General features: G+C 34.2%; 1 protein-coding gene across 2 annotated transcripts; it reads left to right on the forward strand.

Moving 5' to 3' along the window:
* The first annotated feature begins 4 nt into the window (after window positions 1-4).
* LOC100374142 (cyclin-H-like) lies at window positions 5-17,307 on the forward strand. 2 transcript variants are annotated; one of them, XM_006823216.3, is made up of 11 exons: window positions 5-94; window positions 4,466-4,608; window positions 5,046-5,168; window positions 7,428-7,501; window positions 11,163-11,364; window positions 13,661-13,768; window positions 14,180-14,235; window positions 14,489-14,559; window positions 15,732-15,843; window positions 16,427-16,502; window positions 17,183-17,307. In XM_006823216.3, the coding sequence occupies exons 2-11, from the start codon at window positions 4,492-4,494 to the stop codon at window positions 17,222-17,224; spliced, it is 981 nt and encodes a 326-aa protein (XP_006823279.2). In that variant the 5' UTR covers window positions 5-94; window positions 4,466-4,491; the 3' UTR covers window positions 17,225-17,307. The 2 variants fall into 2 exon arrangements, with proteins under 2 accessions (XP_006823279.2, XP_077869911.2); XM_078013785.2 differs by having other exon boundaries at window positions 21-94; window positions 4,412-4,608.
* The last annotated feature ends 846 nt before the right edge of the window (window positions 17,308-18,153 follow it).

Genomic DNA, 18,153 nt, shown 5'->3' on the forward strand with positions numbered 1-18,153 from the left:
GACTTTTCCCATCAGTCACCACAATGCTCGTAATGCGCATGCTCGATGACCTCGACCAAGTCGAACTTGTGTTGTTCACGCGTTCCGGCAAATGGTGAGTTGTCACTTACGTTCTATTTCAAAACATTGTCACACTCAACACCAACTCAGAGTTCCTAATTTGTGTGCGTTTTTATCATTTATAAAATTCTTCTTATCCATCAGTTTAAATCTGTGAAGTCGAAAGCAGTATTCAGGGTACAGACTGTTTGGTAATCGTTGCACAATGACAGCCACATCGTCATATGTCGGGGGGGGGGGGTGTCTTTACTGTAAAACACATTTTTTTTCTATACATACAACTCTTGAAAATCAGTTAAAATAAATTAACTTTAAAATATCAGTTGTCTTTATTTTATCTGTACTGGGTACTCACCAACAAAATTTCCAATACTGTAAAATACTTTATTTTAGCGGGAATTAATTTTCGCTGAAAAGACTTTTTTGGTGTTTTGTATGGAATATATTTTCACTGACTTTTGACGAGTTGAATAAAAAAGGTATATTCACTGGATTTTATTTTCACGGAATTGTACCTTTAGCAAAAATAGCAAATATTAATTCCAAGCAAAAATGAAGTATTTTACAGTAACTATGAAAACAAATAAATAAAAAGGTGCAAAATATTTCAATAAAGTGTTGGAATGAAAAAGTGATGACAGATTAATCAAAACAATTATTTTATTGTTTCCAGTTCAGGTTCATTATTCTTCTTTTTTTAAATTGCATTTCATTTCCAAATGAATAAATAAATAAAAAAAGAATTAAAAAAACTCAGCTGCGTAAAATTATAATATCTGATAATGACAGTTTTGAAAAATCCAACAAATATAACTATAAAAATACAGAAAGAAAAAATATATAGATTTATCTTTGTTAAAAATATCAACATTTGCTGCTTAGCATATTTGTGACTGTCAGTGTAATGTCAAAGTCAACTTTTGTCATAAAATAGAATTTATTACGTTTTTTACAATTTGTTCCCCTAAATTTTGATCAAAACATATAGCCAATCGAAAAATTTGCCCATTTTGTTTAAAATTATCCGAAAAATTATAGAGAAGTACCTCCAATCAACAAAGTGACGTACCAAAAGAGAAAGAGAGAAAAATGATGGCGCTCAAAGAATTAAAATTGATGACAATCCCCAAGTAGAAAGAAATTCATGCATTTTATTAGTTTGCATGTCACTGCATGAAGAATATTAGATGCTAAATATACCGTGACAACTCATCTGTGTGTAATGAATGAAATAGTGTATGCAGGATGGCACATGGCTGTCACGACATACGTCAGCTGTCAATATTAGGATGCGCATTTGGGTAATTTTCTATAATTTTGGACGAAATGGAAAAAAATCTATTGGCTACAGTATGTCATGATCAAAATTATTTAAAATTTGTAAAAAGAAATGTCATATATTTTTTTTTGTGGCAATTTCACATGGCTTTCATGAGCTGTGGGTCATAGCTCTTCTTGTGTTGGTCTTTGTATTTGTATTTGTGTTTGTGATGGTATTTTAGTGATTTCTGATACATTTACTCTCATTACATTTTTATTTGCGATGCCTTTTGGCTTGTGTTATGCAAGTCTATGGGAGGAACCAAAGCACTTCTGTGTTGATAACTATTATTTTATCTGAAAATAAGAATTTTAATGACAAAAAATACATCAGAAATGGCTAAAATAGCACTACAAACACTAAAGACTGACATGAAAAGAAGTATGGACCCACAGCTTGGTTTTCATTATGACATTGTATGTGTCACCTGTTATTATCAAGGCATGTGGTGTTCTGGGGTGGCGTGGGTAATTTTTATATACCCTATATACATTTGTTTTTGAAATTCAGTCCCTCACCCCCTTGGCTATTATCGTCGTCGGAGTGATTTACATCTTCAATTTTGTTTCCCTGAGCATCTCTAATTAATAAACTATCTAACCGCTGGACTGAATTAATGATGTTATCAAAAAATCATAGAAGATTTGGCGAAAATCATTCGTTTTTGGCATTGACGTATTTTCGTTGGAAACGCAAGGACGATAAGACTTGATTTTCAAGGACGCAGGCTGTTTAGATTGGACTATTTCTTTTGTTTCGAGTTCATTGTGAGTGAATGTTGTTTTTAGTGAATATAGAATATGTTTTGTTGCAATGAAGGATTTTGATATGCTAATCAGACAGTTTTAACAATTTCTCACTGGAGTGTCCGCTGTATAAATGGCCCTCTACTCTCCAAAAATTGACAATAGTACTAGCCCAGAATAGACTTTCTGTTCAACAGACAAAATTTGAGTAAATTTTCAGTGTTTACTCAAAAAATGTTGCTATTTTTGTCCTAATCTTCTGAAGGAAAGTGCAGACTATAAACGGGATTATTTGTGATGAAAAGAGGAAGCAGGAGATTAACATATTTTTGTGTTTTTGCAAACAGACAATGTAGTTTACTTGCTTTAGCACACATAAGTGTTTTTATCTTTTTTTTTTCCCCCCAACTTATCCTAAAGATCTACTGTAACTACTGGTACTTATGAGAAACATTTCAGAAAAAAATCATTTTCTAGTGAATATTTCACAGGCTAAAATATCTATAAATAGTCAAATCCCGAAATGTAAGAGCAAAACAATATTATCGTTTACTGTAAGTTTTACAATAGGAGAATGACAGGGAGAGCAAACTATTCTTTTCTTTCGCAAAATATTTTATTATATTTTCAAAATTGTTTGATCCAGACATGTAGGCAATGAGAAATTGAATCTATTTGGTTGAAAATTAACAAACAAAATTATAAAACAGTATGGTTAAGCTGCAGTCTTTGCTTTGTCAATTTCTGACAACAGATTCTATGATGTCATACTTTACCCATAATCCTTTGCTTGAAAATCAAGATGGCTAACTACATACTGTAGAATACTTTATTTTCGCTTGGAATTTATTTTCGCTATTTTCGCTGAAGGGATGATTCCGTGAAAATAAAATCCAGTGAATATACATTTTTTCTTATATTTTACATTAATCTCATCAAAAATCAGTGAAAATAAATTCCAAGCAAAACGCCCAAAAAGCCTTTTCAGCGAAAATAAATTCTAGCAAAAATAAAGTATTCCACAGTAATAATGATGAAAAGTTGAATGTCTAGAGAATGAAAATTGCTTTCTCCTACATTTGTGGAGCTTTTTTATTTGAAGTCATTATGTTATTTATTTATTTATTTGTTGCTACTCTTTTAAAGCAGGGGCTCACTTTTACAGGAGCTGCAAAATTAAAGATACATTTCTTAAAATAAGTACAAGAAATACTGTTATAGATCAAGAAAAATATCATATAACAACATTAATATTAGTACAATAAAAATAACATTACAATCTACTTATTAGTGTAAAAATGTTGTTCTAACATCCATGGCATCAACTAAAAATTCTCTCATAAGTTTGTCTATGGTGTAACATATTTCTTTGTTATAACCTAGAGTGGTATCTCCCAGAAGGAAGCATAATAACTCTTCGTTATTCAATTGCTGGAAGTTATCAGATAAATTTGTTTCTTGCATCTTCAATAACATTTCTTTTATTTCACGCATTAAGTTGTCCCTTTTTATTTTAAAAATTGGACATTGCAAAATAAAATGTTTCAGAAATTGAACATAATAAATTAAATTGTGCACAATATGACTGGATTGATGTTTCCTTTAAATCTTGGTTTGTGTATAGAAAGAACACCAAGTGGGAAAAAAGACATTCCTCCTGTATCTTCCCAATGAGAAAATGAGAACCAGCTTTTTTTTTTTTTTAATACTTATACTGGTCACCACACAGTTGTTTATGGAATTAACATTTCAATTTTTCTATGGTTATTTATAGTATGCATGGCGATCGGTCTTAAAATAGATGATAAAAATTTATGCTGCAAATTTGAGGAAAATAATTTATTGTAATCAAATTTACTTATATTTTTGTTGCTTTATTGTCAGCTTTGATGTTATTAAATACGTCAGGTTTAAAAAAAATGTGTTTATGGTCCAGAGAAGTTAAAAATAAATGTGACTGACATGTGCTTTTAGTAGAGCAAATATTATATATATACCAGTTTTTGAAATTCTTTAGGATTGTGCACAAGACACAGATTTAATTTTTACCTGCCTGACTGGAGTTATCCATCTCAGTAACACGAGTTGGCAGTAATTTCATATACTGGAGAATACTTTATTCTCGCTTGGAATTAATTTTCGCTATTTTCGCTGAAGGGATGATTCAGTGAAAATAAAATCCAGCGATTATAGATTTTTCCTATGCTTAACAATCAACTTGTCAAAAATCAGTGAAAATAAACTCTATACAAAACGCTTAAAAAGTTTTCGGTTTTGTTTGCAGCGAAAATTAATTCCAGCTAAGTATTCTACAGTATGGGTTTATATATTTTTTCAGCTGAAGTAAATTTATGGTGACGTAAAATGTTTCATACAAGTTCTCAACGGAAACACTGGATGTTTAGAAATGAAGAAGAAATAATCAAACTCCGCCGAGAAAATGTGACGATGTACGCCGATAAACATGGAGATAGTATGCAGGTGAGGAAATAATTTCCAAACATGCAAAATGGTGATTGTTATGCTCTTTTTTTCCGAAACACAGTGCAACCTCTAACAGGACTGACTGATTTTGCCGAAAACAGAGTCAAAATATGATTTTAACCCTTTCACCATCAGTTCTATCTTTTCATCACAAATTCACAAATAAGTCTTGTCTGGAGTTTCCTTCAGCATACTGGGACAAAAATAGCAAATTTTTTTGGAGTAAAAACAGAAAATTGAAACCAATTATTTGTGTTGACTCGAAAATAATTATGGTTCATTTCCAAAAATTATATTGAAAAATATAAGAAAAAAGTGCAGAATAATTTGGGCGAAAAGTCTGGTGATGAAAAGGTTAAAAACCATCATTGATAAACCAAAAAAAATATTAAAAAAATAGAAATGACTTTTTTTTTCTTTGTTTGTTCTCACAGGTAGAAGATAGGCCGTTATATTTTTTGACATATGATGAGGAACGGCTACTATGTCGACATTATGAACACTTAGTGAGAGACTTTTGTAGGAAGTTTGACCCGCCCATGCCGCCTTCAGTACTGGTACGTGTAATATACATATTATTATACATCTGTCACCGTAACGCCATAAGTATTTTACGGGGTATTTTCATCCTACCATATAAGGAAATGCAAATTCAAAATATGGGATGATTACGCGCGAAAGCGTCCTCTAATGATAAAAACAAACATGGCTGCCATCAGGGTTTGACCGGACTCCACACAAAGAAGTTCACTGATTCTATTCTAAACTTTTTGGATTTCGGCATTCCCATGTCGTATCCTTAGAAGGAAAAGATGTATAATAATAAAGTTATTACGAGAATACCTCAAAGTATGCACTCAGACAGTACGCTGCACATCGACCTCCGCTGCGCGTCAGTCGATACTCCAGCTGTACTTTCTTTGTGCATACTTTGAGGTATTCTCGTAATAATCTCATATTAATCAATATAGTTTTTCCAATCTGGGTAGGTTCAACAAGGACATGCAGAATTTTTTTCGCAAGAACATGTTATATCACCCATGAAGCCTTGGGCAAATTACTTAAAAAATTGTCATATTATTGAAATACCTGATTCTGCTGTAAATTCGCCCAGGGCTTTAAACGACAGTTCAGGTTTTAAAAAAAATTAAATGGGACCAAGAAACCACCCAGGGCGATTTTTCGGCAGTTTTTTTAAGGTGTTATTTTAATCTTTTCTGATGCCTAAAAGTTTCGCTGTAGTCACTGACGCCTATTCAAGAGTATTGATATTCATTGCGACTAGTGTGAATGAGTAAGCTTCGTTTCGATAATGAGCTATTATTGCTGTAAACAATGTTAAATTATTCTTCAAATGCTCAGTTTATCTTTTGAAAACTACTATTTTTTTTTATTTAAAAACAAATCATGCCACTTTCCCATCTACAACATTGGCAAATCTCTTCAGCGATGCATTCAATAACATTAACATATTTAAATGAGCTATGGTAATTTGAACACGATTGCATCATCCATCGTTTTCATTGGTTAATTATCGATTTGACATGGCGGATATTAATTTCTACAGCATTGAGCATTGAAAATGCGATCGGAGTAATTCGCTTATGATGAAATAAGTTGAAATTTATTTGCATTTCATAACAATTCAACAAATTTATTTTTTGCACGTTATTATTATATTCATGAGTAGGTAATAATCAACAATCGTGAAAAGCCATATGACTGGATTGCGCTACCGCGATCATTTGCTACTAAGCAGTGCAGTTGGGTTAGTTTTTATTTGAAACTTCTTTTAGAATATACTTTCGTTACTAATAAAATGAAACAAAATAATTGTATTTGGCACACATGGTTTGTTAATGTGATTTTTTTGCTACTTTTTAATCCAGCAAGAACAAAATGTATAAAAGTTTAGATTAGCTTCTGCGATTGTTTCTTTCGTTTTGGGTTGTCCAACTGCTGGCGTTGAAAATCGGCGTAGGTGGATTGTTCCATGAAAATATAAGCCCCCCCCTAAAAATATTTGATAATCATTTTTTGAAAGTTTGAACCCCAAATAAGGGCCCACCAGCCGTGAAACCGCCTAGGGCGATTTTTCGGATGGACGAATTTATGGCAGAATCCGGTAGTACCCCTTTTTTATTTATTTTTTCAAAATGTCGTTCCAGACACATATTGTTTTATGATCTTAAGTTTTAAAAAAATTGCAGACTTTTTTGTTGTTTAATGTTTTACTTTTCCCCCATAGAGTCCAATGTATTGTTTTAAAATGAGTGGGCTCTTATTTAATTTTTTTAAAATGTTGTTCCAGACGCAATGTTTTATTATATTTATTTAAAGAGAAACATTACAAAGAATTTTGTAATTGAATGAGTCATGTTTTACCATTCCCAGTGGAGTTCCACGTATTAAGGTAGAAGCCTACTCGAAATTTTTTGAGAAATTTGGTCATAAATCGCATGACAATGACAATGTTCATTGGTTTATTATGTAAAATCATTAAGCTATTGTCCCATGGCACAATGAAATAGCATTATTTTGTGTGTTACAGTGCCATATATTTTGGGAAACTTGTCCTAATTTTTTTCAAAAATAGCTATTTTTAGAACAATTCCATAAACAAAAATAGCATTTTTCGACACTTTTAAAAACCCATATTTCACTGGGTTTTAATTTCACAAATTTGGCAAGGAAACAATAAGTTCTATTGTCATTCTATTTGTTATGTAGATTTAATTTAGCGAATTTTACTTATCAGCGATAATTTAAAAACCAGTGAATAATTAAATAAAACTATTTCATATATTCTCTTACAGGGCACATCCTGCGCATATTTCAAACGGTTCTATATCCACAATACTGCAATGGATTATCATCCCAAATGGATTATGTAAGTGAAATTATAAACTTATCATGGAAATTTGTTTGTGTATTGGTCCGCTGCACTACAACGTCATTTCCTTGATTACTGTAAAATCTGTTTTAGAAGTCGCACATCTAATAGAAGTCGCACATTTAATAGAAGTTGCACCCATTCTTGCAGTACAATTGGAAGCCAAAAATCACCATTTCTCATATGTGTAGATGCTCTAATAGAAGCCGCATCCCCTCTGTTGCATTGAACCATTTAAATAGAAGCCATGGTTTCTAATACAGATTTTACAGTACACTCACATACCAGTATGCGAATGTCTGATTAATCTTTTCACTACCAGAATTTCCCGCCCAAATTTTCCTGCACTTATATTCTTCAATATTTCTGGAAATGGATCCTAATTTTGGAGCAAACAGACAAAATTTGAGTCAATTTTTGGTTTTTACTCAAAAGATTTGGCTATTTTTGTGCCAATCTTCTGAAGGAAAGTGCAGACTATAAACAGGACTATTTTTTAAATTTGTGATGAAAAGAGGGAACTGGTGGCGAAAAGATTAATAAACTTTCACTAACTGATCAGCACTAGTTTGCAATCTTCTGTGACAATGTTGCCATAAGTTGTTTTATGAACTGACCTCATATATGCATGTATTTAATAATAACAATTTCCGAGCATGCTTCTCAATACCAGATCTTTTGACTGTTTTCCCATAGGCGACATTGCGGTAGTCAAGAAGCTAACTCAACTTGATTTAGATTTAATTTCATTTTGACTCAGGATTCCTATGAAATCAGTCCTGTAGAGGGTACTACTTCAAAATCAGTCCTGTAGAGGGCACTCCTACAAAATCAGTCCTGTAGAGGGCACTCCTACAAAATCAGTCCTGTAGAGGGCACTCCTACAAAATCAGTCCTGTAGTGGGTATACTCCTTCAAAATCAGTCCTGTAGAGGGCACTCCTACAAAATCAGTCCTGTAGTGGGTACTCCTACAAAATCAGTCCTGTAGAGGGCACTCCTACAAAATCAGTCCTGTAGAGGGCACTCCTACAAAATCAGTCCTGTAGAGGGCACTCCTACAAAATCTGTCTTGTAGAGGGCACTCCTATAAAATCAGTCCTGTAGTGGGTACTCCTATAAAATCAGTCCTCTAGTGGGTATACTCCTACAAAATCAGTCCTGTAGTGGGTACTCCTTCAAAATCAGTCCTGTAGAGGGCACTCCTACAAAATCAGTCCTGTAGTGGGTACTCCTATAAAATCAGTCCTGTAGAGGGTACTACTTCAAAATCAGTCCTGTAGAGGGCACTCCTACAAAATCAGTCCTGTAGTGGGTACTCCTATAAAACCAGTCCTGTAGAGGGTACTACTTCAAAATCAGTCCTGTAGAGGGCACTCCTATAAAATCAGTCCTGTAGAGGGCACTCCTACAAAATCTGGCTTGTAGAGGGCACTCCTACAAAATCTGTCCTGTAGAGGGCACTCCTATAAAATCAGTCCTGTAGAGGGCACTCCTACAAAATCAGTCCTGTAGAGGGCACTCCTACAAAATCAGTCCTGTAGTGGGTACTCCTATAAAATCAGTCCTGTAGAGGGTACTACTTCAAAATCAGTCCTGTAGAGGGCACTCCTATAAAATCAGTCCTGTAGAGGGCACTCCTACAAAATCTGGCTTGTAGAGGGCACTCCTACAAAATCTGTCCTGTAGAGGGCACTCCTATAAAATCAGTCCTGTAGAGGGCACTCCTACAAAATCTGTCCTGTAGAGAATATACTCCTTCAAAATCTGTCTTGTAGAGGGCACTCCTATAAAATCAGTCCTGTAGTGGGCACTCCTACAAAATCTGTCCTGTAGAGGGCACTCCTATAAAATCAGTCCTGTAGAGGGCACTCCTACAAAATCTGTCTTGTAGAGGGCACTCCTACAAAATCTGTCCTGTAGAGGGCACTCCTATAAAATCAGTCTGTAGAGGGCACTCCTTCAAAATCTGTATTGTAGAGGGCACTCCTTCAAAATCAGTCTTGTAGAGGGCACTCCTTCAAAATCAGTCTTGTAGAGGGCACTCCTTCAAAATCAGTCCTGTAGAGGGCACTCCTTCAAAATCAGTCCTGTAGAGGGCACTCCTTCAAAATCAGTCCTGTAGAGAATATACTTCTACAAAATCTGTCTTGTAAAGGACATTCCTACAAAATCAGTCCTGTAGAGGGCGCTCCCACAAAATCGGTCTTGGTCCAATATTACAAATTTGAAACATGCTTGGGGAAAATGTTTACCTGTAGTACAAATATTTACAAGTAATCCATAAAATATATTTGTAGTCATGACCAGTGTACGTACATGCCTCTTGAGCACATCTCAAATATAAATGCTTATAAAACCAAAAAATGCGTTTGCTGTAAACTAAATCATAGAAAAACCTACGTAAGCGCATACATTACTAATGGAGCAAATACTATATTCAAGTTGACAAACAACTAATCAATTAAACACAGTAGACATTTTGCATCTAATTAGCATAATATTTGCATACCAATTAGCATATAAATTGGAACTTGGAACAAACTAGCATCAGACATTGTTTAAAAAGATCGATAAATTTCACATGTGAACATTTTTCAGGTTTTCTTATTTTGTTTCTATAACAAAATTATTATTTTTTAATTAATAAATTCATTCACTAACTAATGTTACTTTGGGGGAACCTTGGTTGGTTGGACCCCAGGATAGCGCATTAAATAGCCATTTGATAGAGAGATGGCTGCACAGCGCTGTCATGTGTATAGTCCCAAAACATGAATATGGCTTCTGTGGCAAAAATGCACTATATGTCAGCACTTGCAACTTGCACATACAAAAAAAGTCAGGAGAGACAACAGTGACATTCAATGTCCAGAAAAAAAAATAATAGAATAACATTCTTTTAATAAAAAAAACTTTGTGAAGTTCAATTAACACCCCTCCCAAAAAATCAACAAGCAACAAACATACAAATGTGCCATTAGAAGTATTGTATGTTTTACCACAGCTATGATCTACATGTAGCTACCTCATTTACACATACAATACATGCATTACAAATTAATAGCAGAGATATGTTACTAACCGGTAGCAATAAAGTTACATTCCCACTTTGTATCATATGCAGAATTCCTTCCACTGATTAATGTGATCACCAGGGATTCTTTTAAACAAGGGAACAGGGGCGCAGCGCCCTCATGCCATGGCCATGCACCCCCTTACTTATTTCTGTAATTCCCATATGATAGGAAAATGATCACACAGCACTGTCATGTACATGTACATGTAGTTTTAACCTGGAATATGTTTTCTGTCACAAAATGCACTACTGTAGAATACTTTATTTTCGATTTGGAATCAATTTTTGTTGAAGGGATGCTTCACTTAAAATAATATCCAGCGAATATACTTTTTTCCCTATATTTTACATTCAAATCATCAAAAATTAGTGAAAATAAATGCCATACAAAACACCAAAAAAGCTATTTCAGCAGAAATTAATTGCAGCTAAAATAAAGTATTTCACAGTATATTTCATCACCGGCACTTGAAAATTAGGACAGACAACAGAGACAATAAATGTCTGGAACTGTTACCTTGCACACAATATTACAAAAAAACAAAAAAACTATAATTCTGATAATTCCTGTGTTTTTCAGGTATACCTGTATATATTTAGCATGTAAAGTAGAAGAGTTCAACGTCTCTATTATGCAGTTCGTGGGAAACCTGCCAAATAACAGAGAGAAAGCAACAGAGTTAATTCTCAATCATGAATTGTTGATTATGCAACATTTGAACTTTAACCTCACTGTCCACAACCCATTCCGCCCATTGGAAGGATTTCTTATTGATATAAAGGTAGGCATAACCCATTCCACCCATTGGAAGGATTTCTTATTGATATAAAGGTAGGCATAACCCATTCCAACCATTGAAATGATTTCTTGTTGATATAAAGGTAGACATAACCCATTTCACCCATTGAAAGGATTTCTTATTAATATAAAGGTAGGCATAACCCATTCCACACATTGGAAGGATTCTTATTGATATAAAGGTAGGCATAACCCATTCCAACCATTGAAAGGATTTCTTATTAATATAAAGGTAGACATAACCCATTTCACCCATTGGAAGGATTTCTTATTGATATAAAGGTAGGCATAAACCATTCCACCCATTGGACGGATTTCTTATTGATATAAAGATAGGCATAACCCATTCCACCCATTGGACGGATTTCTTATTGATATACAGGTAGGCATAACCCATTCCACCCATTGGAAGGATTTCTTATTGATATAAAGGTAGGCATAACCCATTCCACCCATTGGATGGATTTCTTATTGATATAAAGGTAGGCATAACCCATTCCACCCATTGGAAGGATTTCTTATTGATATAAAGGTAGGCATAACCCATTCCAACCATTGGAAGGATTTCTTATTGATATAAAGGTAGGCATAACCCATTCCACCCATTGGAAGGATTTCTTATTGATATAAAGGTAGGCATAACCCATTCCGCCCATTGGAAGGATTTCTTATTGATATATAGGTAGGCATACCCCATTCTGCCCATTGGAAGGATTTTTTATTGATATAAAGGTAGGCATATTCCATTCCACCCATTGGAAGGATTTCTTATTGATATAAAGGTAGGCATAACCCATTTCACCCATTGGAAGGATTTCTTATTGATATAAAGGTAGGCATAACCCATTCCACCTATTGGAAGGATTCTTATTGGTATAAAGGTAGGCGTAACCCATTCCATCCATTGGAAGGATTTCTTATTGATATACAGGTAGGCATAACCCATTTCACCCATTGCAAGGATTTCTTATTGATATAAAGGTAGGCATATCCCATTCCACCCATTGCAAGGATTTCTTATTGATATAAAGGTATGCATAACCCATTCCACCCATTGGAAGGATTTCTTATTGATATAAAGGTAGGCATAACCCATTCCAACCATTGGAAGGATTTCTTATTGATATACAGGTAGGCATAACCCATTCCACCCATTGGAAGGATTTCTTATTGATATAAAGGTAGGCATAACCCATTCCACCCATTGGATGGATTTCTTATTGATATAAAGGTAGGCATAACCCATTCCACCCATTGGAAGGATTTCTTATTGATATAAAGGTAGGCATAACCCATTCCAACCATTGGAAGGATTTCTTATTGATATAAAGGTAGGCATAACCCATTCCACCCATTGGAAGGATTTCTTATTGATATAAAGGTAGGCATAACCCATTCCGCCCATTGGAAGGATTTCTTATTGATATATAGGTAGGCATACCCCATTCTGCCCATTGGAAGGATTTTTTATTGATATAAAGGTAGGCATATCCCATTCCACCCATTGGAAGGATTTCTTATTGATATAAAGGTAGGCATAACCCATTTCACCCATTGGAAGGATTTCTTATTGATATAAAGGTAGGCATAACCCATTCCACCTATTGGAAGGATTCTTATTGGTATAAAGGTAGGCGTAACCCATTCCATCCATTGGAAGGATTTCTTATTGATATACAGGTAGGCATAACCCATTTCACCCATTGGAAGGATTTCTTATTGATATAAAGGTAGGCATATCCCATTCCACCCATTGCAAGGATTTCTTATTGATATAAAGGTATGCATAACCCATTCCACCCATTGGAAGGATTTCTTATTGATATAAAGGTAGGCATAACCCATTCCAACCATTGGAAGGATTTCTTATTGATATAAAGGTAGGCATAACCCATTCCACCCAATGGAAGGATTTCTTATTGATATAAAGGTACCTAAATTGCATGGAATAAACAGAATGAATTCAGTTAAAACCTATTTGAACCAGTGCTATCAGGTTAGATCATTTTAGTTCAAACCCGCATAGACTGAATAAACCTTAAAGCGAGAGAGTCCTCACCTGCGCTTACATCAGATGGCTATAGCGTGTCATTGTTTACAAACAAGCGTCTAACCGTGAGCATTTGCATGAGCATGTGGTGTTATCGTGCTTTGGACTCAATTCCCACGCATGCGCAGGTGACAACCCTCCCGCTTTAACAGTATGTAACAAATTTGACCATAAAGTAATTTATTATTTTCAGTTTCAAAGTAACAACTAAATATTGTTTTCTTGGCAGACACGCGTCCTTCACATTGCCGACACTGAAGTTCTCAGGAAAAAAGCCGAAGAGTTTATATATCGGTCACTGGCTACTGACGCATGTTTACTATTCGCTCCATCACAGGTGATTTATGTTAATACCGTGATGTTATTGCGAGCATACCGCAAAGTACACACAGTACACAGTTAATGTACTGACTAATTTGTATAAGTGGTCAATGTGACCCTGTACTGCCCAAGTGCTTACTTTGCGGTATCTCATGATAACCTTATTATATAGTCCAATTGACCTTTTCAACTTTAAAGACAAATTTGGTCACCTTTCACAGATAAACCTGCTTAAATTTTTTTCAATATTTCGCCCCGAAAATGATAACAAATCTTTACCAAGGATAACTATAAATGTGTAAAATGTTTCACCAAAATTCAGCGGGGAATATTATGAGAAAAACAATTGACAAAATTTGGTGTTCATAAGGGTTAGGAGCAAACACTGATTTTCAATGTTTTGTGTTTTGATGTTTTGTTTTCTCAGATTGCCTTGGCTGCTGTTTTACATAGTGCTTCAAAGAAGGGAGTCAATCTGGACAAGTGAGTGAAACCTGGTTCTTACTAATTCCGCTTAAAACTGGTTTGATCTTGCTGAGACTGGTTTGATCTTGCTCAGATTAGTTTGATCTTGCTAAGACTGGTTTGATCTTGCTCAGACTGGTTTGATCTTGCTCAGATTAGTTTGATCTTGCTCACACTGGTTTGATCTTGCTCAGACTAGTTTGATGTCGCTCAGACTGGTTTGATCTTGCTCAGACCGATTAGATTTAGATTTCTAACTTACATTGTGCAGGTATGTTACTGACTCCTTGGTGGGAAAAGGAAATTCTGACACCTTAAAGCAGATGGTTGAACAGTTAAAAAGTAAGTGAATATTTAATTTGAAAATTTTGACAATTGGTGCATGTTAGAAAATCCATAGGCTCTATGCATAATTCCTGATGGTCACATTTTCTTGGACCTACTACAACAGTAGTACCAGGATGTGTGACCTTCATAGGTTATGCAAAGTACCAGGATGTGTGACCTTCATAGGTTATTCAAAGTACCAGGATGTGCGACCTTTATAGGTTATGCAAAGTACAAGGATGTGTGACCTTTGTGAGTGATGCATGCTGGTAAATGATGTTGTGTCGTCACCGGAAGCGCTGTCCCAGCACAAACCTGTGTCATATGACGCCTTACTAGCCGATTTTGGCTAAAATAGCGCTCTGCCGCCTCTTTACACTAGTGTTTATACTCAGAACTTGATAATTTTTTTTTCAATTTATGTTGCTTTTTAATCACATATTTTAGTGAAATACTGTTTAGTGAGTGAAATATTAATGTCATAAATAATTAAATCTTGTAAATAACAGAAACTAACACATAATAATGATAATCCAATTTGTGTTTGAAGTTCGAAAGTACTTGCGTAGTTTCCGTTTTCAACGAGTTCGAAAATAGAACGTCATTGAACGCGATAAAATCACGAGTAGAACTCCTAACGAACTAGACACTAGCAGCTTAAACTTATTGCAGATTTGCACAATTTGAGTCCAGTTTGCTCCTACAAGTTTCATTTATCATTATTTAGTTAACAGGTCTCTGAAACGACTTAATATATCCGTAAAATACGTGACAATTGACTTCGAAACGTTTGAAGTTTCGAACAAATTCCCGGCACACCTTGCACGATATGCGTCAGATCGGTGTAGAAGACGCCGACCTACAGCGTCAATGGGTAAATGATTTTTACTTAGTAACCTTGATCATGTGACCTGACATATTCATTTGTTGACATTTTACAAGGGCAAGTTATTTTTTCAAGATCTGACTCAAGATGGCCTTTGGTGTCCCTTTTGTTTTTGTTTTTGTTTTCTTATTTTATATTATTACATGAATTGAAAAAATACAAAATGTTAGAAAAACACATTTTGGGTATTCTTTTGTCAGTTCTGTGAAAAATATTGGTCATACATTTCATAAAAAAAAGATAAAATTTTATTTTATTTACATATGGTTGCAATAAATCTATTTTGTTCTTATTTGTACAGAGATTCGTTTCATGGTTAAACACATTGAGCCACTCAATCCTACAAAAATACAGGAACTTGAAGAGAAATTACAGAAATGTCGAAATCAAGAGTTAGACCCAGAAAGTCAAATGTAAGTCATTCCCCTCTTCCATTTTTAGATGCATATATAGAGTTCAGGGAGAATCTTTGAGTCTCGTAAAAAAACTAAAAACTTTTTCACATTTATTTTTTTAATAATGATCATTTACGATTTATTTATTGTTTTTTTGTGTAGAAAAATAGAATATTTTGTTAAAGCGAAGGAAGTTATCTGTGGATGCCACAGACGGCCATAGTGTTTTAGCGTGCATTGTTAATCTTTGCTCAGAACTCAATTTACCTAATGATCCCTGCACTTTAACTGAACTTTTAGTAATGGTATTTATTTCGACAAATTACAAATTTTTTATTTATGAGTCGTAATGGTATGTATTTTGACCAATTTAAATTTTTTAGTTATGAATCGAAATTGTAAGGGCACATTTTTTGACCAATTTTAGATTAAAAAGTAAGTCCTGAGTAAGTCTTAAAGCTATTTAGAAATCACAGCACGTTGACAAGAGCAAAACTTATTTTTTGGGGGCTTATTTTGAGTACCAGTTGTTATGGAGTTGATCCATAATGGATGACAGTAATTGGGGAACAATTATTGTGTATTTATTCAATTTTTGTAGTTACAAAAAGAAATTAGAAGAAAAGTTATTAGCAGAGGAAGAGGAGACATACATCAAGAGACAATTACTGTCAGAAGTAAGTGATTGAAAACAAACAAAAAAACATGCCCAAATAAGGCAGCTTGTGATTGGCACATGAAATTGTTTCTTTGTATACCCTTGATACAAAATAGCATCGGATTCCCGCTAGAACTAACTTGAAGCACTAAAATTGTCACGCAGCACATTTTTGAATTTCTTGTAAATAAATAATGTGTTTTACACACGTTTTATACGTTGATATGGGTCCCATATCGAACACGACGCGGCGGAGCGACGACTCTAGCACTTTAACTGTCGGCCATTTTATTTGAACTCCCCATGTAAACATCTTACACCACTAGAGGGAGCTGTTGTGGTATCAGATACTGTAAAATTCTAGCTGGAATTAATTTTTGCTGAAAAGACATTTTTGCTTCTTTGTGTAAAGTTTAATTTTACTGATTGTTGATGAGTTGAATGTAATATATAGGATTTATTTCCACTGCTTCATTCTTTCAGTAAAAAAGTAGCAAAAATGAATTCCAAGTGATTTACAGTATTATACAATCACTATGGAAATTATTTTAAATACATGTACAGTTGATTTTCAAATCATCAAAATTATCATCCAAAATTTTATATCCAGTGAATATGATCAAATATCAAAATAGTGATATTCAATAAATGTTTTTACATCATATCATTTCTAAAATGTTGACAAATTTTCTGTTTCAGGAAACCAAGCGATCTGAGGATCAATTCCTGATGAGTGTCTAGAAACATTAAAACAATGGTTTTTATTGGTTGAAATACTCATGGAAAAGGATTTCAGCCAATCAACAAAGGGCTTCCATTCTTATGCAATTTGCATTTAAACTTGCTATCAAGGAAAATGCTCATACTTCCAGTACTTTATCTATGGTATTGACCAATGAGAATACAGCTACTACTCTGACCTCATCTGATCAACCATTCACAGGTCTTCTACTATCAATGTTCTAGGATATAAACCAATCATTATACAGCTCTTATCTTATCATCCTTGTGATTCAGTTTCAACAAACAATGCTTCTCACAGATCTTCTGTGAATGCATTGGTTGATACTTATTTATATGAAATAATTGATTAAACTTGATATGCAAATATTAATGAGCAATTCTATTTTCTGGGAGGTGGGGTTGGGTTGTCAGTAGGAGCATTATATCAAGTAATTTCATTGGTTAATCTCTAATGATTCTCTTTTTTCAAAATTCAGTCATTTATTATTATCGAACATCATCTAAATAAACCCTTTCACTGCCATTTCCATCTTTTGTCTCTTTTCACAAAATATTCCCGTTCAAAATTTACTACTTTTCATAAATGTTGTTGATTATAAATCAGAATTTTTTGTTCAAAACCTGTTTTTTTCTTCTTCTCTAAAATGAGTATTGGATACATGTTTCCTGTAAGTTGTGCCTGTAGCTCTGAAACTCTTTTGTGACGTAAATAAAAACAAGGACATTTGCAGTAAAAACTGGTCTTGTTATCTTGTAAGGTTTCATCGCCAGAGAAAGCAACTTATTGAAAATGTGTTTTTAATGTTAGTTACTGGATATTTGCAGTAAAATTTAGAACTGTTCGACTGATCTTTCCACAATTGATAATTTTCACATATATTCTGGTATATACCCTTGCTAGTCCGACAATGTGTACTGGTTTCCAC

This window comes from Saccoglossus kowalevskii, chromosome 20, assembly GCF_978046115.1.
Source record: "Saccoglossus kowalevskii chromosome 20, keSacKowa6.1, whole genome shotgun sequence".
In the NCBI taxonomy this organism is placed as follows: Eukaryota; Metazoa; Hemichordata; class Enteropneusta; family Harrimaniidae; genus Saccoglossus; species Saccoglossus kowalevskii.

Excerpts from the sequence above, each read along its gene's own strand:
- LOC100374142 (XM_006823216.3), top strand. The coding sequence starts at position 4,492 with ATGTTTCATACAAGTTCTCAACGGAAACACTGGATGTTTAGAAATGAA. Across the intron at positions 11,365-13,660 it reads GATTTCTTATTGATATAAAG|ACACGCGTCCTTCACATTGC; the intron begins GTAGGCATAACC and ends TTTTCTTGGCAG. Across the intron at positions 14,236-14,488 it reads AAGGGAGTCAATCTGGACAA|GTATGTTACTGACTCCTTGG; the intron begins GTGAGTGAAACC and ends TACATTGTGCAG.